The 22,233-nt window shown below is 43.4% G+C and overlaps 1 protein-coding gene and 1 long non-coding RNA gene across 5 annotated transcripts in view; both read left to right on the forward strand.

Annotated features, from left to right (window-relative positions):
• The first annotated feature begins 350 nt into the window (after positions 1-350).
• LOC141930483 (uncharacterized) lies at positions 351-9,794 on the forward strand. The gene is made up of 4 exons (XR_012625321.1): positions 351-2,827; positions 5,424-5,523; positions 7,488-7,551; positions 9,747-9,794. It is a non-coding gene; the product is annotated as an uncharacterized LOC141930483 (long non-coding RNA).
• Positions 9,795-16,966: 7,172 nt separating this feature from the next.
• Positions 16,967-22,233, forward strand: part of LOC141930547 (cytochrome P450 2W1-like) — a 36,942-nt gene continuing 31,675 nt past the window's right edge. For all 4 annotated transcript variants that reach the window (XR_012625333.1, XR_012625334.1, XM_074841560.1 and 1 more), the window contains exons 1-4: positions 16,967-17,166; positions 19,525-19,687; positions 20,967-21,116; positions 21,227-21,384. Coding sequence is in view for 2 of the 4 variants with exons in the window: in XM_074841560.1 (XP_074697661.1) it covers positions 16,984-17,166; positions 19,525-19,687; positions 20,967-21,116; positions 21,227-21,384 (654 nt within the window). In the remaining 2 variants the exon portion in view is untranslated. The remainder of the gene's footprint in view (positions 17,167-19,524; positions 19,688-20,966; positions 21,117-21,226; positions 21,385-22,233) is intronic.

The following is a 22,233-nucleotide window of genomic DNA, read 5'->3' on the forward strand; positions in this document are numbered from 1 at the left end:
ACAGCCTTCACAGTCATGGATTACTACAAATCTTTAAAAGATGAAATCTATTACTAGTAACAAATAACTTACGCTTTCCGACATCTTGAAGATGAGATTTTCAGCCAAAAATGCTAGAGACCAGCATGCCCTGCTCTAACACAATAACTGTGATGGAGTTTAACGCAACAGTGAGCAGCATTCAGCAGTGGCCAGCCTCTCTGTTGAGCTGCTGAGGTCCTGCTCCTGTACCACCGGGTGACAGTTGGATGGGGGCTGCAGAGGATTCATGCAGCATCAAAGCCTTTCTGAGGCCCAAAGCTGTATGAGACTGATCTTCCAGTGTAAAAATTGGGGAAAAGGATCTGTAATAAAAAGAAGTGATACTGACATATAGTGAACTTGTAAAAGATCATTGGGTCTTATATTTTATGTCTGAGAATATGCAGCTGGGAAGAACTACTGTCACTTCAAGCAGAAGCTGATACTTTTCCTTTTCATCAGAAAAAATAGGGATTTCTCAGGGATGAAGCTTTCAAAGTGTCTTTTTGCAACATTATGATTATGTTTTGGGTGTCAGAGAAGAATTTGTATTCTCTCTTAAGATATTTGAAGGTTGCCACTTTTGGTTTATCACACAAAAATGTGGGTCCTCATTGTGCACTTAATATACCTTGTAGCTTAAAAGCACAAGCACATCACAACTGTATTTTGGAAGAGGCTTGTAAAAAAGATTGTAAAGGTAAGGTCCAGGCAAAAAGATGTGAACTTTTTATGATTTTGAGAGATTTGGCGAGATTTGCCTTTCTTAGACCTTGGTTCTGATCATGTGCAAATGTTGACAAATCTGTGAGAAGAGAGACTTTGTAGATCAAGAATGTCATAATTCTTTTTATATCAGTTAATATTAAAAGCACATAAGGCCTGCCAATCTGGAGTCCATGTGAACATAACATTTGGAAAAAAACAGAGGCTGTCACCAGTGCAGGAATAAACCTCTGCAAGTGAGGTCCTGATCTGTGCTCCTCTTCTTCAGCTGCAGTTCCAACTTTCCCTTCAGTGCTACTGATTACTGGGTGAAGGACATGGTCTTTGGCCTCTGCTTCTTGCAGTTATGGAAAATTCAGAAGCTTAAAACTAAGGTAATTGTTGCTATGGTTGTGTTCGTTAGAGAAAGCAAAGTATGATGTTTTCTGCCATGTGCTGCTTGGTGTATGGTACTGTTCAATGGTCAGTGGTGTCTTGAAATTGGGTAAAAGGCTTGTAAAACTTCTGCTTTGTATTGTTACTGTATATGTCCTGGGTTTCAAAGCTCAATATGAAATATTTTAGTGTTGTCTCATACTTGATTTTGTAGTGCAAATAGGAAGGGACTCTTAATTGCATTTTCCTTTTTCACTTTGCCCCTTTTCTTGAAGAATCTTCAACTGGTTGGCAAACAAGTCATCTTCAAAACACCCATGAAATGCAAAAGCAAACACATTTTTGGGAGACATGTATTGCTAGGCCCATGTTAAAGTGTGAGTTCCCAGACAGCTTACCCAACACAGTGTGCAAATGCAGCTACCTCTCTGGCAGTCAAATTCTTCTTTTCCATATGCTAGCCACCAGGCCAGCTTCTCCTTCCTGCTCAGCTTGGCATTTTAATCTAGGGATTTACACTGCGTGATGAATAAATATAGCAAGATTTTTAAATTATGTATTTTAAATTGTTAGCTGTATAATCAGTTACTGAATTCCTGTAGCTGGTCAAAGCTGTACAGGAAGATACAATCTGGCACTTCATTCACTTTGTTTTGTCATTTGGTCACACAGAATTTTCAAATCTCAACATTGCTTGTTGCTTAGGTAATCTGTGGATACAGATGGGACAAAATCACGTCTCTGCCTCTGTTTAGATCAGTCTACTGTGTTAATAAAAATTGCATCCAAGGCTAGAAGTAATAGTGTGTACAGACTGACGAATTACATCTTCATCTGCCTACTCTAATTGTCTTCTAGTTGAGTTAATCTGTATTGTGTAGCTCTGGCTAGAAGAATTCGTATCCTAAGAGAATCCTGAAGTCAGGACTTCTGGGCAAAATAAAGGGACATTTATTACTTAGAATTGCTTAAAGCTGGAACTGTGCCTCTAATGGAAGTACTAATTACTCAAAAATTGACAATGTAAAAAGTTCCCTTTAATTTGGCTGATCCTTGCTATGGATTGTGTATCTTCTTGGTTCTCCACTGTCTGCTCACAATTTTAGTTTGCTATCACCATCGTAAAAGTACTGGGTAAATGAATTCTCTGTTCTTATTTGGAAAGGGTGTGTCATAGTTGTTGAATGTGTAATTTATTTCCTTATTTCCTCTCACTGGAGAATAGCTCTGCTGTGTTTCTGATGATTTTAAAGCAAGGCGACTCTTGACTCGTCTCCCATCATTTCAAATAGCTTACAAATGCAATTCTTTGGTTTGAGCTTGGGTTTTTTATATATATTTTAATAAACTTTTGCCACTGAGTAAGGCAAAGTAACAAACATTAAAATCTACTCAATTTCTGCAAATCAGTGTCAGAAAAAAACAAACATAAAAAAGATTTAAGTTGCAAAGTCAAGCACTCAGAAAATTAGAAAGCATAAGAATGGAAATTGTTTGTGTAATTTTAATTTTACTCCTTCACGCATATGTAGTATGATTATGTCATCAGTGCTGTATTTTCCGTTGTATATAACTGATAAATCATTTATTGAGTGTTTTCCTTGCAGTTCTGCTGCTATTCTCGTTTTCAAAATTTGGGTCTACAAATCCGTACTAAAGCTAGAAGAAATAACTTTGCTGTGTGGATTTGATCCTGCACTAAGAAGTAAGTAGGAACTTTCCTATTCATTTAGTATAGGAACTAGTCATAGATGTTTCATCACAAATGTTCCCTTTAAAACATGTTTTAATGTTCTGATTCATTTACAGTCAAAATACTGAATTGATGTTACTTAATTTAAATCCAGTTTTGTTGACATAAAACTTTCCAGTGACTTACTCTGGTTTAGCCTTTGGTTTCCTTTTATGTCTTCCTTTCTGTACAGCTGAATGAGCTAGTTATTTCTGTCCCTGCAAGTAGGAATATTAGTTGTTTACAGTGATTCCAGTCATACAAGGACACAATTAAATGACCTTGCCTTTGCAGGACAAGCTCATTTTAGCAGTAATTTATAATTACATTCTATTTTAAATTCTTCATAAGAACATATGTAGTCAACAACTTAATATGACCAAAAATAATTATTTTTTTAAAATATGGTTTTTTTCCCCTACAAGGAGCAGTCAATACCAAACTAAATAAAACTAATGAGTAAATGATGGGGGAAGGGTAAAGCAAAACAGTGGTTTATCTTTCTTTGTCGAAACAAAGCTGAATAAGAAGCTTGTGCTGCTAAGAAAGTTTGACTGGTGTTACAGACACAGAGGGAGGGCCCTTTGGTTAAAAACAAGAACAGTCATACAGTTACTTTTATTGATTTCCTCCCACCCCACCCCACCCCCCCATCCTGCAGAAAATTTTTGGCATTCCCCTACAAAACCCACAAAAACACCTACGCAAAAAAGCTAAATAGGTTTCAAAATCAAATCCTTAAAGGTCAAGAAATGCCACATGTATATAAATGGCCAGAAGAATTAAAATTCTACCTCTCTGTGCCTCCAGCCTGGAGACTGAATGAAAGGGGATTGTGTTAGAAGCAAACAAGCAAAAACCCCTAAATTATATGAGCACATAGTTAAAGATTACCAGTTACCCTGCTATTCATAGGAAGGTGGAATTACATTTCCTATTAGCTTAATTATTCAGATTTTTTGAAGAAGGTTTGCTGCTAATTGAAATACCATGTAGCATTTTGCTGTGACAACTTACATCTATTCTCCTCATGGTCCCACGTGTATTTTATAAAACTATAAGCCATGGGACACAGGATCTGTCACCCTCATTTGCTTATAAATAGCTAGACCTAGCTACAGCACTGTGAAAATCACCGTTTGCTGTTGAGCTCCTTTGGACCCAAAGAAGGATGTTGACACTGTGTTTCCCTGTACTGGGCTGGAGGTACAGCAGGCTTTGGCAACATCCTTTGTATCAGCTAGGCTTTCTTAAGCTCCATGAAATTGCCCGACTCTGGTACAGTGATGCTGCTTAGGGAATTTGCCAAGTGGGCAGCAGGGTTTGTCCGTGGAGCACTTTGAGACAGGAGGCTGCAGGATCGCAGCTGCTCAGGATGCTCAGCCCACAGCTTAATGCCTTCCTCGGCCTTGCTGCTCGTTTTCAGTCTTGGGCTGCTGAGAGTTGCAACCATTTTATTTGTCTACGTTCTGTGAGCTTAATTTGACTAAACAAACTGTTTTAAAGCTATTTTGACATATTGAAAGCTTAAGCTACAGTGATAGTGTTTCTCTGGTAGCATAGATAAGTGTAAATAGACTTTATGGACTTCACAAAGATAGTAGCATTTATTAGAAGCAGAAGCTCTTGCAGGATCCTGGAAATGACTGACCAGCACCCTGATTTACCTTGTTAAATAAGACTGGTATTTCTGTGAGCTGTCACAAATATATGCTAGCAGATAGACACGATGGCAGACAGCCAAGAAACCATGTATGGGCATCAAACATACCAGAGGGCAAGGATGACAGTTGGGAATGTAACCTCCTGAAGTTGCCTGGTTAAGGCAAAATGCCACCTGGCGCAAATCCTGGCTGCTATAAGGTTAAAAATAACAAATAGTATCCCTATTACATAAGGAAATCTTTCGTCCTTGTTTAATGGGACACTATGACACTCAGGAAAGAATAAGTACAGAGCTTCTCTGAACTCTTACTTGGGGTTAGTGCATAGGGCCAAACCAGCTGAAAATACCAGGGTTGATTGTAAACAGGGCCCCGTGTACAAACTGCAGGCATTAAAATAGGTGAAATCTGGGTGAAATTCCAGTGTCTAAGCGTGCTCAGCAGCAGCGTCAAACCAGTTCACTGCACTGGTGACATCTCAGCCCCGGGAAGGACTTTTAGTCCCTTTCTGTGATGATTGTGTTACTATAACATGAACACAGGGAATCCGCGTATTCAAAGCAGCCTGTAAACCTCTGGAGGACTGCAGTCCATCCGCCACGTTCTGCTGCTTATTGCGATAAAATAGATAGTAGAGAAGCTGTTGAAGTTACTGTGGATGAGCTTGAAACTCACCCCAGAACTGCAGTCTGTTTTCACCCCACCTTGCCTGCCTGCAGGTCACTTCCAGTCCCGTGAAGGAAACACCTGCTTTGGTTTCAGTTAAAGATTAATCTGAAGTTGTAGTAATGCTCAAGTTTTCATTTGAGTCCTACTACCTTCTCCTCCTTCTGATCATGCTCAATGTGAGATGCTGTCTGTGATGAATCTGCAGCCTTTGTCCAGGCCAAATTTTCCTGTTGCAGTGGCAGCTTTGAGGACTGTCAAAGGTAACACTTACTTCCAGTTTGACTGCACAACTCTGCCTGTACCCGTCATCTCTTTGTGGACTACGATGCCTTTCAGGTCAGTACAGCTATTACTTGGTAACCCTCATCAAAATTTTTTGGAAGCTTCCAGTGTCTGTTGTAAGAAGGAGCATTCATCAGCAGATGGTCCTCACACTTCATTTCTAGGTCCTCAGCTCTACCCACACCATCTCCATGCACCCAACGATCTGCTACCGCTATCCATCTTTTTGTGAAAAAGTGCTTTCTGGTGCTTGCCACTTCAGCTAGGATACCAGAAGGCATCGGGGGTTTAAAGGTCTCCATATATCAGTCATAAGAACGGAATTATCCTTAAAATTCACCCCAAATTCCTTCAAGATGGCTCTGGATTTCCATCTCCATCAGCTCTTCTCTGGGGAGATGTCCCATCAAGCAAATTCAGACCTTACATCTGGATGTGTAGTGTGCTTTTGTTTGAAAGGGATGATGCCAGTGTGAGCCTCATCCCAGGCTGCATGTGACTTGTAGAAATTGGGGCAGATGGCAGAGATTAAACACTTTTAAAACTGCCTTAGATGACTAAAAAGAAATCTTCAAACAAAAGGTCATCAGTGCCCTGATAACGCTTGTGAGCATCTGCCTCTTATTTGGGTAGTGAAACGTGTTGATGCTTTCCAGCATTCAGTCCATGCATTTACCTCCCCTTGCTTCTTGATTCAGGTTTCCCGACAGTATCACCTTCAGGGGGATTGTTCCCTAGGCTGTCTTTTCATATAAATGAACATTTATTGGCCTAATTACTAAGAGACCACTCCACCCCTTGTACAGTTGGCTACAGCGGTTTGGAGGATAAACACAGTGAAGGTACAGTCACGGTGAAATGCTGCTCTTTGAAATGATGATCTCCTTGTACACTTTGTATAGGGCACACACCTCAGTCGGAACTCAGTCTATTGTCAGATATTTTTGTTATCAAAAAGAAGAAAACCCTTTAGATTATTTTAATTTCCAATACTTTTAATATGCTGTTTAATCTCAGAGATGGAAATTCGGCAGTGAGCAGACAGTTGCATTATGAATATTGCACTAGCATCCTTCTTGCCTTCCTGTACAAGCTCCTGAGCAGATTATAACTCACTTTAACTGATAAATGGAAAAGTTCAACTGACTGAATTAGCAAAGAAGATGAGGAGGAAAACAGCTCATCAAAGTTAGGAAATGCAGAAGTTAACTTTTATTTCAAAATAGGCAGTATAGCTATCTGGATTCAGAGCCTGTGATATTTAAATAAAACTCATTCAAAAATTATCACCTGTGCAGCAACATAGCATGAAATAGCTCTCTGTGCTTTTTTGTGTCATATTGCTTTTATTTTGAACAGCCAAGACTGCCAACTGTAGAACACAGTATGTGGAAAGAAAACTACAGTGAACTTGACAATTATTTCCAGAGATTGGTTCAGTCCTAGAAAACATTCACTGGCTCTCTAAAAAAACCCGGGGTTCCCCTTTTGTTTTCTAAATCCCTTTTTTATTATTTCAGCTGTCTTTGGACAAAGGGAGGGAAAAAAAGTGACCGCAGAGAGATCAAGAGTACATCTTTGACATTGTTTAATGAATTGTTGAATTACCCTGTTAACGCAGAGCAGACAGAGTGTCTCAGTTCATTTTTGTTTGGTTTCTTTTTTGGAGGGGGTCCCAGTAGAAGATGAAAGCATGGCAGGTGAGTCTTGGTTTATGCTGTTCCCTACACGAGTGTTACAGATGGTTGCTACTCCAAGAGAAGAACGAAGGGAATGTGACAAATGTGGTCCTTCTGCAAACAGCACGTCTTGCACGCTTTGTGCTCTACTGGTGCCGATGTTCCCCTTCCTTGTTAACAGAACAGCGTTTCAGCCAGCAGAACGTATCAATCAGCCTTTATTTGCATCATTGCTGTGGCTGTGGGTCTTGTATACCTCATAAAATTGCTTTAATGGTCAAATTAAACTTTTGACCTGCTATACAGCTGCAAGCCACTGGTGTTCTGAATTGTCTGCAGGAACGCTTTGGAGGATGCTCTGTGGACTCCAGCATCAGTCCTGGCAAAGGGCAACTGAACGCAGGTAATGGAGAGCACAAGCTTCAGACATTTTAGACAGGAACCTGATTTCACTGTGATGTTGAACATTGAAAATGGCAACTACAGCATGCATGCCTTGATATCAGCTGCCATATAAGTTGCTGATACTTGTATTTTTTTTTCGAGAGCTGAAAGGTATTTCCAGTTCAGCCAGTTACAGGACGATAATTATCACTCCCACGAAACTATTTGCTGCAGAGATTTGAAAATGACAAAATACTGTGTCCTGCTACTGCAGCCCCATGGATTAAAATGTGCCATAGCATTTCAGAATTATTTTTTTAATACTTGGAAATGATAAAATAATTGTCTTGGAGGAAGGAAAACAAATGTCTCAGCTGGTTTATCTAGAAAATCCTGCCATTTCTCTCAGACTTGACCTTTACCTAGGTCATCTTATCTTCCTTGCAGTTCAACTAGATCATTATGATGGGCAGTTGCTTGACATGCCCTTGAAATGGATTCAAAATCTGGCCCAAGCTGTTTTGTGGATAGAAGAAAGTAAAATGCTTATAGTCCTGTTCTGATTGTCAGGACACTAAGGCTATAATTCAAGTCATTAGGCTTAGTATATAAAGCCCTTTGTAATCCAAGCCTTAAGATTCTGAAAGGTCACTTGTGGTCCAATAATCCTGAGTAGTAGATGTGATGAGCTAGTGGTGACTGTCTTGATCCTAAAACACCTCTTAAAATAAACTCTGGTCTCTGCCCCAAAAGCACATGCACGTTATATCAGCATGATCTGAGAGGCTGTGCAAAGAACAAGCAGCTTGACTGTTGCACAACATCATGCAACACTGATTTTTTTGAAATTATTTTAATAACTGGACTGAAGAAATACACAGGAAGATGCTCAAGGTTTTAAAGACACACCCTCCTGTGGCTGCCGTGGTCCAGTGGAGAGATCTCTGCTGCAGACTTCTCATCACCAAGATCACCCAAATCCTCCCCAAAATCTGCCAGTGCAGCTGCTCATGTAAATAAAATGAGCAAAGGTGGCTTAGATGATAGGAACAGGGCTTTGCTCATTCCCTGGTCCTGACAGCAGTGTCATTCATACAAGAGAGCGTTCACACAAGCGATGGGGACAGTGGGTGTGAGGAGAGGGTAACATCTGGCCTGAGGTGCAGCGGTTGGCATTGAGCAAACAGGGGGCTGAGAAGATCAGGCAGATCCCAGGTAGCCGTAGCCCAGCTGTGACCAGCTTGCAGGGATCCGAAAGGCAGCAGCTTTGCAGAGCAGCCCAGAAAGGGGGTTTGGTACCTGGCAGTGCAGGGTGGCTGCATGGAAGGAGCCCCGGGGAAGTTTTGTGGGAGGAAAGAGCAAGTGGCAATGTGGGAGCTCTGGAGGATGCAGGTATGGACTGATGGGATAATTTACAGGGTCAATTCCATGTGAGATTGAGCATGTGGTTTGCTGTATCGCAATTAGGGCGCTCAGTCCTTTACCCACCTCCTTGACATCTCCTCAGGAAGATGCCAGAGGGGTAAAGAAATGGAGGACTGGGAACACTTAACGATTTATGGGATCACTTGTAGTGTCCCCTCTTGGTACCTGACACTCTTTTTCATGCACATTTTTGTGCTGAGGGCGGTTAGATGCCAGCTGGGAGGAGGGCTGGATGACTTTGTCTTTCCTCTTTAATATCTCCTTGCCTTTCAATTTGTTCAGTATTTGGAGTGATTTCATCTTTATATTGTATTTATTCAGTGGTGCTCTGGATATGGTTATTTTTGTGCCCTGAAGGGCCTACTTTTCCATTCCATTTTAATATGTAACTTCTATTAACATCAAGGCATGGTGCATGCATAAAGGAGCACTGAATAGCTAAACTGTACTTAAATACCTGTGACCTCTTGGCTTTTCTATATGGAATGATTATTAATACTTTGCCCTTGCCGTGTTTCATCAGAGGATGCTGCCACACAAGGCATAGCTGGGGAGGTCTGATCATCCCTTTATTACAAAAGGGAAAAACAGAGGGAAAGAGATTAAAAGATTTGCCAGTAACACAGAGCAATCAGTGACTGTGCTGAAAATAGAAACCAGGCTTCTGGTTTCCATTCCCCAAATCTGGCCTCTAGACAACATGACTATATTAAAAATGTAAATGCAAATATAGAAAATATTTCCTTTTTCAAACCTTCCCTGCTAACATTTTGTGTCCTTTTGACTCAGTGCTTCACAGAATAAGCTGGTAGAACTTGGATCAAAGACTCAGCAACCAGATGGGCTGCGCTCGCTGAATATAGCAAAGGAAACTGGACTGAACCACCAAAACCTCAGAGTGACCAAAAAGCTCATGGCAGAAGGTGGGAGGAGGCTTGTGTCTATTTTGAGACAGAAAAGTATTCAGTAGCTGTAGGCTACTGTTCAAAATACTTTGATTACTGTATTTAAGGAAGCCAAAAGTGATACTGTTGCGACAGTCAGTCCCTCAGCCTTTGTATTCTAGAAAATATTCTCTCTTATAATGTACCACAGATATGAAGCTGGCAGCTTAAGGACATGCAGGCATTTTAACTGTTTGGCATTAAGTTTGCAGATGATGCGTAAATCAAACACAACTGAGGTTTGAAATACATAACCAGAAGGGACTAGTGAATTGAGTCTCACTGAGGTACTGCACAGCTGCAGGGTCTCTTGCTCTTCAAGCCAGAGATGCTGGCAATACCATTACTGGTCTCATTCCTTTGGGTTTGTCCCAGCTTTATTTCTGTTCCCATATTGTTCCTCTGTGCTGTAAACAGGCTTGATGATCAAAAAAATAAAAATAGCATGTGAGTGCAACCCAACTAAACAGCCAGAGTAAACTTCATGGGAGAAACTGGATTTAGAAATGCAGCCCTGAGTCATGCCAAAAAGAGTCCATGTCAAAGGCTTTTCTAAGAAGCAATTAGAAAGCTGTCTCCTTTTAAAGACACTTACTTCCCTGTGCTCATTACAGGGCTGTAACGCTGCAAATTAGGGCTAAATTCTGCCCGTCTCCCTCTTGCGCATGTCTTCATGTGAGTAGGGCATGAGATGTAGCTGCATTTGTTCAGAAATCCCCCATGGAGCCGGTGACAGCAGCACACGGTTCGCCGTTATTTCCAGCAAAGCTGTGAACACTGCACAGAGGGATCACGGACACATCGTCACTGGGACACCTGAAAGAGAAAGCAAGTCTTATTAGAGCCTGTGTAGGGGATTGAGCCCCCCTGCAGCGTGTCCCAGATTCCTGCTGTTAATGGCAAGCTGTAACATAAACTAATGGTAAAACTCAGCTGATGTCAGAGGGACAAGAGTTGGCCTTGGTGAAGTTGATGCATCTTCCCTAAGACATCTCATCCCAGAGCTCAGCTCCTGAATCCATTTCCACTCAGCAGAAGCCCAAAGTAAGTGAGATGAGATGAAATATAAACCATGGTGGCAAGCTGAGGACATCCCCTGTTCTCTGGAGTTAGGAAGCTTCTTGATCTGGGTTCTGGCACCAAATGGTTCTTCCTGCAGGTCGCTCACCACCCGGAGAGTGGGGACATCGTGGTGATGTGGGAGTGACACCTCATGGTTCACAGGTCTGGGGTAGTAGCCCAGCTAAACCTGCACAGATGTGCTCAGCTTTGGTTGTGGGGTCAGTCAAGAGCTGAGGTAAAGGCCTAGGAATTTCTTCTTGCAATGTTTTTTTGAGATGAAAGTGGACTCTTCTTTATAAAAGGGAGAGTACTTGCAAATACTTCACAGTGACTTAGAAGATTTTATTCCAACAACTAGATTTACGTTATCATAACTATAAAATTGCAATGCATAAGGTGTACTGACTACTTCTGGCTTTGCTTCCTGTCATATCCTGTTTCACTAAGGCTTCGGAGCTCTAAGACTATTTTAATGGCTGGGCAAAACCTGTTCAGAAAAGATCTTTTGTGTCATCTTCATGCTTATAGTTGATATGATAGCGTGAAAAAAGCAGTTTTCATGAGCAAAACTGTTGCCTTTTCCCTTTTTTGCTGGCTTAGGCGGGCAAAAGTTTCACTGATGAAGACTGAACATGATGCAATTTTCAGTGCTCAGCCAGCAGCTTCTGAAATACACCCCAATTTTGTGAGGTTAATAACATTGTAGCCGCTGATGTTGAATTTTTTACTGGTTCAAGACCATATGTCTCTGACCTAATTAGACTTTTACTAGCTAATGGTTTATGGAGCAAACCTCCAAGGACTTTTTGCCTGGTTCCTGAAGAACCACTAACAAGAGGGAAACGAAGCTGCCTAGCACTGTAATCCTTCTTTAAAATGGGCCAGCGCCTGGTTCACTTACTGCAGGTTCATAACTGTCCATGCTGTTAACCTGGTCAGATAATACTGCTACATTTTAACTTAAAATTACTGATTGGATTAAATATTAATCTGTAACCCCAAAAGGAGCGTGGTGCTCCTTTGGCTGGTGATGCAGTGCAGTGATATGTTAGCATTTCCGAACCCTACAATTTGCAAATCCCTAAAATGCCTCCAGGGGAGCTCTGGGTTCATTTAAAACAGCTCTTGAATGGAGATGGGCTTGTTTCTCAGTATTGCCACTGGTGAGACCACAGGTTTAAAACCATAGGCTGGATTTTGCAACTGCAAGTTATGTTTCAAGTGCTCCATGGGTGATAAAATATCTGAATCATGATAGATTGAGTTACTTTATTATTTGCTGGGGGCATGTTTACTGTGTTGCCCTTTTTGGTATGCCTGTTAGTGATGACTCTGATTCTGTTCATGTTTCTGTCACTGTCTCGTGGCCTTTGAACAAGTCTTTTCTCTTTTCCATTTGTTTTTTTCCTTCTATAAGCCAGGGATAATGGCATTTCTTTAGCTGGAAAGCACTTCACATTCAAGTGAAGGGTAAAGTGCTGCCGCTGGAGAACAGTTAGCATCCCTGAAATGAGTGATGGACCCCAGGAACCACGAAATATGAAGGGGCTTTTAAAAAGACAATCTACACAGGACTGTAGAAGCTTGTTTCCCACTTAACACCATTTAAGCACTTTAACCTTCCTCTGACAAATGCCTGGCCTACAGCTCAGAACAGAAAACCCCAAACCTCTCCAAACCCAGTAAGAGCTGGTGCTCCTGAGCTCTGTTACGAGACACAAGTTCATGATAGGCAGCTCCAACCTGGAAGACAAAGCTTGCGCATAGATTAACGACTTAAAGGCACTTGCTGGTTTCAGGGTCAACAGCATTTTGGCTGTGCAAGGCGTGGAGGGGTTTGAGCGGTGGGGTTTTGGCCAGAGCTTGCTCAGGGCTGCCCCAGCTTTGCCGCGCCAGGCTGTCACGGCTGTCGGCACGTGTTAATTAGCTGAAGAGAGAGGTCTGAGGCAGCTCGTGCTGCTTCAAAGGGCCGTTCAGGGTAACATTTAAAACACAGCTTGCAAGAAAAATAAATGGAAAAAGGCTTAGTCTTTATCCTGTGGCCGCCTGCAAGCTGCAGCCGTGGAGCAAAGTGCTGCCGAGGCCACCCACGCCGGAGGGCTGCTGGCTCCCTCCTGGCTGATCTGCCCTCCACGGGGTCCTGCAGCCTCCCGCTGATCCCACCGGCTTCCCAGGGCACGGCCCCCCGGCACTCTTGTGCTTGCTTGAGGGAGTCAACATGGAGACAGGGATGGAGAGGAGAAGCCCACTCATGGAGAGAGGGAATGGTGTTTTGTAGGTTGTAACCTGAAAAACCCAACCTGGAGACCTGACCTTTTTATCTTAGCAAGGTTGGCTTTTGTTTAGTGTGCAGGAACATGGGACTGTGGAGGTGGGAGGCTTTGCCCGTCCATGGTTTTGTGTTTGCGTTGGAAGAACTGCTGTCTCAGGCTCTGTCGATGCCAGGAAGGCAGCGGTCACGTGAGGATGTGTCCCAGGCTGGTATGGGGACATGTGGGCAGCAGAGGTGGCTGTTCCCACATTGCTAGGGACAGCAACGTGGCTTTGCAGCGCAGGGACAGGCTCGGAAGTGCAGAGCCTTCTGTGCAGGTAAATGCCATGCAGGGAGGGCAGGGCTGCCCATGGTTACCATCAGGGAGCACATTGTTCTTTACAGAGAGAAAAGGGAGGGGGAGAAGGTGAAATCTTCATGCAGAAAGAGAGGAGCAAAAAAGTATTTATCTTAAACATGTCGCATTTGTGCATAATTGAGCACCAGCTAAAACCTGGGACTGAAGCTTCAAGGATCAGAGACCAGGCAGATGGGATGAGAATGCCAGGGAAGGAGAATTTCAAAAGCAGGGTGAAATCTGCTTTAAAATGTGCTACAGCTCAGTTTGCCAGAGGTGCTGGGAAAGGAGGAGCCCAGTGTGATGATGAAGAGCAAACCCTGAAGCCTCAGAAAAGAGTAAAAGCTCTGAGAGCAGAGTTGCTGCCAGGGTGGCCCCTGGAGAGACTAAACGTCTCAGCCCAGTGCTCATCAGGTAAAACAGCTTCAGACTGGAGCTGCCAAGAGTGCTAGCAGAGGGGATGGAGCCTTTGCCTCTGCTGCGAGGTTATTTCATTGTACTCACCTTGAAAAATATTCTGGAATCAAAGAAATGGGCAACCTGGCATGGGACTGAGGCCTTTTTCTCTAAAGCAAACATTAACCTCTTTCCTACCACCATATGCCCAGAAGCAACATTAATTCGTTAGTGATGTCCACCTATGGGAGAGGCTGGGGACGCAGTTGTTTGTGAAAAGGACTTTGCTGCAGGGTTGGAGAGCAGTGTGTGACTGCTGTATGTGCTGGAGAATAACAGGATGCTTCTCAAAACTGCCAAATGTTGCTTTGGCGGACAGATTTATCCACCTGATAAATGTAGTCCTGAAAACCACAGTACAAGATTTTGAAGGCTCTCTCTCCTGATTCCTGCAGGAGGCCCCTTGCTATGCAAAGTTACAGTAGGATACATCCAGAAATGGTGATTATCACAGTCTGAATTTTAACCCCACCTGCCTGTTGCTGGTTCCAAGGGCAGATGCAGGGCAGGACACCTCTCTTTCTGTTCTCTAGTCCTTTTTGTCCAAGAGTGACTGATTTGAAAGGGCTCAACCTCCAAGTAATTATACACAGCCCAAGGAATTACTTTCTTCCCCAACTACAAATCCATGGGTGCTAAAGGCTTTTCTTTCTGTGATTCCCTTTCTGTAATCTCTCCTGTGACTTGTGACATGACCCTGCCCTGAATGGGGAGGTTTTGATTTTTTCCAGAGAGATTATTTACTCCTAGATAAAGATTAATTTTCATTTTAATTTTTAACTCGTATCTCTTAGGTGAAAATGTTTTTGTAGGCCATCTAAGATGCTGTTATCTTTGCCCAGCTTTGCCGCTTTCACGGTTGCTTCACCCAGCAGGTAATGAGTAACCTTTCCTCCTGCTGGGCAGGCTGAGGGCAGAGGGCTGGCTGTGCGTACAGAATGAGGCTGATTGCTTCCTTGCTCCCTTCCCTTTGGGAATCATAAAGACATTTTTAGTGTCAGAGTGACATCTCTCTGCCTCTTGCTTTTGGTATTTCTTACAGTGTGAGAAGATGCCATTCCCACACCGTGTCCTGCTTACCTCCTTCCTGCATGCAGCCCAAAAGACATCCCAGAAATGACTGTGGTGGAAGTGTAGGAGCTGTGTCAGCCCCAGGGGAGTGGGGCTCCAGGCACAACGCCTGCATTCACAGCCCAGCCCTGATGCCCAGCCCTGCACTGCACTCCTCAAAGCCACATAGACAAGTCATTGTCCAAGCAAGGATGCAAAGGCGCCTATCCAGACTCCTGGTCTCCTGCTCTTACCACAGATGCTGTTGTTTGTAACACAGCGGGCTTGGGATGGATGAATGGTTCCTGGGCTGTGCACAGTTGGAGAGAGGACTGGGTATGAGCTGAGATCATGTCCTCTCCAGTCTGTCTGTGGCCTGCCTCTAATGGATGGGAGAGTCTGGGTTTGAATGTGCGTTGTGTCCAGTGTAAGTGTGAACCTTGCTGCACCTTGGCACAGTCCCAAAGCATCCTCAGGACTGATACCATCTTATAGCACAGTATGGAGCAGTACAAAATCCTTGTGATCTAAAAGGCCTCAAAAAGAAGATGTCAAATGCTCTTTTCCTACCTATGGGACCATTGCATCATTTGTGAGATCAGGGTAATTCTACAGAGGTGATGTATGTTTCTACTAATGTCTCTGACAGTTCTCACTCTGCCAGACACTGCCAGAAAGCAGTGGGAACAGCAGATCTTTTACAAAACCTCCCACATTCATATTGATTCAGTAATCCAGCTCTCCAAGACATGACTTTTATATCTCTTTTGTTGTGTATAGAGTGAAAGTGGTACCAGTTAACACTGGACGGGGAGCTGGAAGAAAAGCCCCTCACTAAAAGACGCACTGATGAAAGAGAGAGGCATGACACTGAACTATGACTTTGGAGTTTGCAGCAGTGAATTAGTTTTTCACCAGCCTCTGATGGGGAAAAAAACAGAGGAGGTCAGCAACTCTGCATCTTGTTGAGCTTTCTATAATGTAGTTCACGGTAAGGAAGAATAAGAACTGGAGAGGTGCCTTCTTAGGTGTTTTACACTGGGCTGGCAAATCATTTAAGCCAGGCTGACATGAGGAGGAGTAGCTTTCTGTCTGCATACCATGTAGGCCTTCAGGACAGTCCAGATTCAGAGTGTCAATAAATAGGAAGAGGATGGAAATAAGCAACAGAGCTCCAAATCTGCAGAGGCAACAAATGGGTCCTGATTTTTTTGCATGTGAAGATTACCCAGTTCTGTTTCCCTTCACTGGGAGAAAATGCTTCACTGCAAGGACACAAGAAGGTGGAAGAGGAGGGAAGATGCTGTCCACCAGCTGTCCACCCACCAGCTGTCCACCCAGCTTCATGCATGGGCTGGAGCAAGTCTCTTTGCCTGCAGGACCTGCTTCTCCTTCACTCTGCCATGGGATAAGCAACAATTGTCTACCCTGAAGGATTATTTTGGGATCAGTGTTTGTAAGGTAAAGAGCTAGAAGGCAGAAAGTAAAGAGCTGTTTGTGTTCAGAGAAGAGGTTAGATGGAGGGGATAGAAGAGAGGGATGAAGAGGAAATCTTAAGAGAAATGGTATGATCAATGGCTAATAACAAAGCAGACATGGGACTCCCAGATGCTGGGAAGTTATTATGGGCAGAAGAATCTGAGCTAGGCTTTGGGAATGAAGCAAACCTGTCCTGCTCATCGGCAGGGAGTCTGCAAGCCTTCACCTCCATGAGTTGTGCTTGGACTTTGCCTTTCACAGACATAAACTCCAATTTTTATGGAGAGCTGGGGGTGGAGGTGAAGATTGTGCAAAGCGCAGCAGAAACCCTGACATCGTTTACTCTGGATAAATACTATGCAATAATGCCAGCATTCTAATAAAGGTGTCTCAGTCGCTTTCCAGAAAGTCAAGCTCCACCAAAACATGACTGCCTTCATACCCCTCTTCATCTGTGGGGTGTGCACATTGCTTTTATCAGCTGCACTCTATATTTTAAAATTTTTTAAGCAATCAGCTTTAAATTTGCCTCCTGGTCCGTTTCCTCTTCCAGTCATTGGCAACCTGCATTTGCTGGACATAAGAAGGCAAGACAAGTCACTAATGAAGGTAAGAACAAGTGTCCTTCGTTTCTAGGGTGTTGAATGTCAGCATGTTCCTATTTAAAATTCTTCTCTGGTGACAGTTCTGAGATGATTTTCGGTGCCAAATGCATTTATATAAAAAACTGTATTGTTTTAAAGGTTTCAGAATGACCAAGGAAATTGTTAAATTCCAATTCTGCAGAGGGTGATGTTAAATATGAGCAGTGCTTACATGAGAACTACTCAGACATTGAAAACTACGAGCATTTACATCAGATCAGACTGATGGGCCTAAATTTTGGCATCTTCCTTGTGTTGTGAAATACTTTAAAATATTTGAGTGTCCACACAGCCAAATTGAAAGATGGATGCTTAATTGTGGTTGCCAAAATAGCTTGTATTTCTTATTTGTGTTGCCAGTTTTTCATAAGAATGGGAACTAATATAGTACAGCCCAAAGAAGAGATGTAGGAGAAATAATTTGAAGCAGTGAATGACTTGGACTTACGCAAGGCAATGTTCTCTGTAGGAGTCACAGTTGCTTCACATCTGTCTTCCAGAAAAAAAGGGAAAATTTCAATGTATTTAGTCTCTCAGAGCCGAAGTGTGGCTCAGCAGGCATTCTCCATGTCAGGACATGGGGTGGGAGTATCCTGCACTTTACACCAAGCCTTTTAACATCAGGTTGCCAGCAGCCCTCTGACCTGCTTAGTACCATGTAGAAAAGAGGAGCTGGCTTTCCCTGTCTCATTCCCATCACCATTCCATGTGAGGGGCCTCCAAGGTGCCTGTGGAGATGCATCTTCATCTTACACCAGCCAGCTCACAGGAGGCTCAACACCCAGAGCCTGGGAGGTGGGAAACGGTTTGGACTATGGTTCTTGTTTCTGGCAAGATCAGAAATTCTTCTGCAGAGGAGGGTAATGGAGAAGGGGTTCTGGGGTTGTGCACGGATGTGATGGGAAGAATAAGCAAAGACGAGGCTGGAAAGGAGGTGACCTGAGACCCAAGAGCAAGGTGATAGCATCTTAGTGAAGCACAGACTCAAGGGAAAGGTATTGGGCACACTGGCCACGCCGATGCCTTCTTTCCCCCGTTGAACTATAGCATCAAGAAGCCAACTGGGAAAGGGGTCTGCTGCAGAAACCAGCTGGGAAAGGGGTCTGTGGTTGCAGCCTGGAGGACCCTCTTGCCATCCTTTGCCCTTTGCAGTCAGACTGTGTCTGCTCTGCCCTGAATGCAAAGGGCAGAGGACGGTGAGAGGGTCCTCTAGGCTGCAGCTACAGGTGAGGTGAGATTTTATATTGGGGTTGTGGAACTGCAGTAATGATCTGAAAGCTGACTTGCCAGAAGACTTTTAAGGTATTAGCAGACAAATGACCTGGAGTAGAAAATCCTCCCCAAAAGGAGAATCCCTAAAGGATCTCCCCATGAAAGTTGTACAGTAGATGATGCAGCAACTGAAACATTATTTTGAGCAAATTATTGAAATCAGTGTCCTGTGAACCATTTTTTTTTTTTTTGCATAAATAAAACAAGTCTGGCTATATTGCTGAAGCACAGATTAGACTCTGCCTGAGCTACCTGTTTGCTTTGGTACAGCGGTGGGGGTTGCTAAGCTTTGGAGCCTCCTCTGGTTTACATTGCCAGAACTGGTCTCCTTTTATGGGACACAAGGCTTTATCTCATGATATCTTTATGCAGTTTCAACTCCATTGCTCCTCAGTCAAGTCCTGATTCCTTGTAAGGCCTGGCAGGACCATGTTTGTGAGCCTCCAGAGAGCTCCTGCTACCCACTATCTCAGATCTCACTATAAACTCCCACTGTGCAGTGGTTTGAAAACTATGGTGTAGCAGAAATAAAAAATAGAGTGTGGTGCTGTGGTAATTTTGTAATGCAAGTTGAAAGAGCCTTCATATGTCTGTCCTTGGTGAATCATGTTATATACCTCTTTGCATTAATTACAACAAAGCTTTTAACTTTTAATAAGGATGCCTCTGCTCTTCCATTGTCTTGTGGTGGACTGTGGCATTACAGCCTGCCCCGTCAGCAGTTGCTCGATAACTACCTGGCAGATCTCAGTGATGATTTTTTGCTGCTGTTGTATCCAAAGTGTCTTGTTACCTTCTGCCTCTTAATCCACTGGGCCAACCTGTGTCCAACCAGCTCAGAAAAATAGTAGTTTTATGGAAGCTGTTGGGTTAAAAAGACCAGTGTTTATTTGCTTTGATTCCTCTTTCATTTCATATCTCAGGGCTTTATCTCTGGCATGCCTCCATCCCTTCTGGCCACAGGAGGAGGGAAGGCAACTCTTCAGCCACCCCAGCAGGACATACCACTCCCACTGATGATTTCCATGCTCTGATTTTTCTCTCCTTCTAGATTTCAGAGAAATATGGCCCTGTGTTCACCGTCCATTTGGGCTTTCAGAAGGTGGTGGTGCTCACTGGCTATGAGGCAGTAAAGGATGCCCTTCTGAACACAGCAGATGTGTTTGAGGACAGACCAGCTATACCCATATTCTATCACATCCAACATGGAAATGGTACTGGCAGGTTGAAAAGATAAGGATGCACTTGCTATGCTGTTTCTTAAATGAGTTGTTTCAATTGCAACAATATTTAAGAGTCTTGAACTGCATCCTTGTTGTCAAGGGCTACATGTGTGGGACTTGGGGGCAGTTGTTTGTTTTCTTAAAAAAAATACTTCTGGGGATCTTCCTCTTTGCCTTATCAGTTTTTTGCTTTTACTGGCACTTGGGTCACATTTCAAGGTAGGTTTTTTTGCAGTGCAGAGGGAAGGAAATTATTTTTCACAATGTGAAGGCTGAGGTCCTTATGCAATCTCTTTTCTACAGTTACTGGGGGTTCAGACAAAGCGTGGATCACGCATGACTCATGATAAAGACTTCAAGAACTGGCAAGAGTGCAATAGCACGGGCTGTTTGTACCTCAAACAATTACTTCTGTAAACAGATTTTTGGCATGTTTCTGAATCGCATGCTAAAAAGTAATACATTGCCCAAGACTAGACATTGAAAAACAATGAAGGGAATAATCCAGGGCTGAAAGAAAAATATTTTATGACCTAATATGTATATAATGCATACAGTGTGTGGGGGTTTTTTTATCTTGTTTTTAAGAGTGAGGCCCAGTGTGAGGAAGGGTACACTGCACTACTTTCCCAACCACCATATGAAGATGTTGATTATGTTCAGTCCCGGAAGCCCTCCTGGGAAGGGAGGACTTCTGAATTGTACCCAAACACCTCCGTGCCCTCTTGGCTGAGCACCTTCTTTAGCTGATGGCTTAGCCAGCTGTGGGGTATTCCCCAGCTGTAAGCAAAGGTGCCTCCCTGCTACCCCTCCTTGTCCCCCTGCACAGTGTACAGTTCATCCTCTAAAACGCAAGTTGTTCAGTGAAATTGTTTGTCCTGTTCATGACAGGGATGGATGGCTGTCATCTGCTCCTAGCCTTGCTCTCTGAAACAGCTGGGTCATTTTTCTAAGAAAAAACAAGTTGGCCTGAGACAAAGACCATGCATAGAGCTTTTTACTGTGTATGGCTGCAAAGAGACAAAGCTATAAACAAGCCAAACCCAGAGCTTTGGTGTGAAGAGCACTCAACTGTTTAAAATATTGCCTCCTGCCCTCCTGAACCTACCTGGGGCAGTGCTTCCCCAAGCCAGCTCCCCAAAGAACCTCCCAGTCCTCTCCCAAGCAGGCTCCACCAGCTTGCAAAATTGCACTTGCCCGGCTGTGCTTTTGGTGTTTCTGAGAAAATCCTGTACCGCCTTGGCAAACAGGTCATTCAATCCCTCCGTAGGTGTGTTTTTTTCTTCTCAAGAGCTCTGGAAGACAACACGGCGGTTCACCATAGCCACCATGCGGGATCTTGGCATGGGGAAGCACCTTGGAGAAGAAAGGATGGTTGAGGAGCTTCACTTTCTCATTGAGTTGATCAGATCCTTCAAAGGTGAGCTGGAGATGGCATTGAGTGTTTCATGCTACTTTATAAAGCCACTGTGAAGACCTCTGGGTTGCTCCAGAAATAACCAATACAGTTATGATTTTGTTCATTTCTAGGTGGACCCTTTCAATTACGATTTTTGAATATGGCCCCCACCAACATCACCTTTGCTATTCTCTTTGGAAGAAGGTTTGATTATGAAGACCCAACATTTCTCACTCTGTTAAGACTCATAGATGAAGTTATGCACCTTCTTGGCTCTCCATTCTTGCATGTAAGTTACCCTCTCTGACAAGATGCTCCAGTATCTCATTGGAGTTGGTAGGTCAAGCTGACTTACTATTACTGGATGGTTTTGGAGTATATTTAGGGTACTGAAACATAAGAATAAAAATGGTTTGGGTTGGAAGAGACCTTTAAAGATCATATAGTCCAACCCCCCCCTGCCATGGGCAGGGACGAGATTCTTGTTTTGGGTTTTTCTTCCTTCATGAAATCCTCTTGCAAAGGAGGTCTAACATCACGTGGTAGCACTGGGCTGAGATGCTGATGTGACCTTGCAGCAGTAGGGATGTGCTTGATTCTTCTACAGCCAGAAGGGGCAATAACTGAGGCTTCCAGCATGGTGGGACTTGGGGTGGGCAGCGTCCAGGAGCAGCAGTGGAAATCCACAGAAGGGCTATAGACTCTGCCCTTTATGTTATTATTTTTAGTGACGTTATTTTGTCAACTTTACAGTTTATGGCGAACTGTAGTCTCTCATGAGGAAACGGACCCCAGCGTAGGGCTGGGATCTGGGCAACCTTCTGTCTTTGGTGTTTCACAGTAACTGCAGGAAAATGTTCCCGGAGTTTGTCTCAAAAATGTTTGTAGCACTTTTGACAGAGAGTTCGGAAGGACTCTGTTACCTGTTTTTTGATGTTTTTTGCTTTTTGGTCAGTATTTGTCCAGCAGTACCCAGAATAAAACACAAAATGCCAGCATCTCCTACTACCTAGTATTTTTTGGTCCAAAGAAGGCGCAGGTGGAAGAGACAGGAGGGAATCAGTTACCTCTTGGAGAGCATGGCCAGAGTTTGTTTCTTTAAAAATACACCGGTGATAAAACAATTGAAATAATGACT

Source organism: Strix aluco, chromosome 15, assembly GCF_031877795.1.
Source record: "Strix aluco isolate bStrAlu1 chromosome 15, bStrAlu1.hap1, whole genome shotgun sequence".
NCBI lineage: Eukaryota > Metazoa > Chordata > Aves > Strigiformes > Strigidae > Strix > Strix aluco.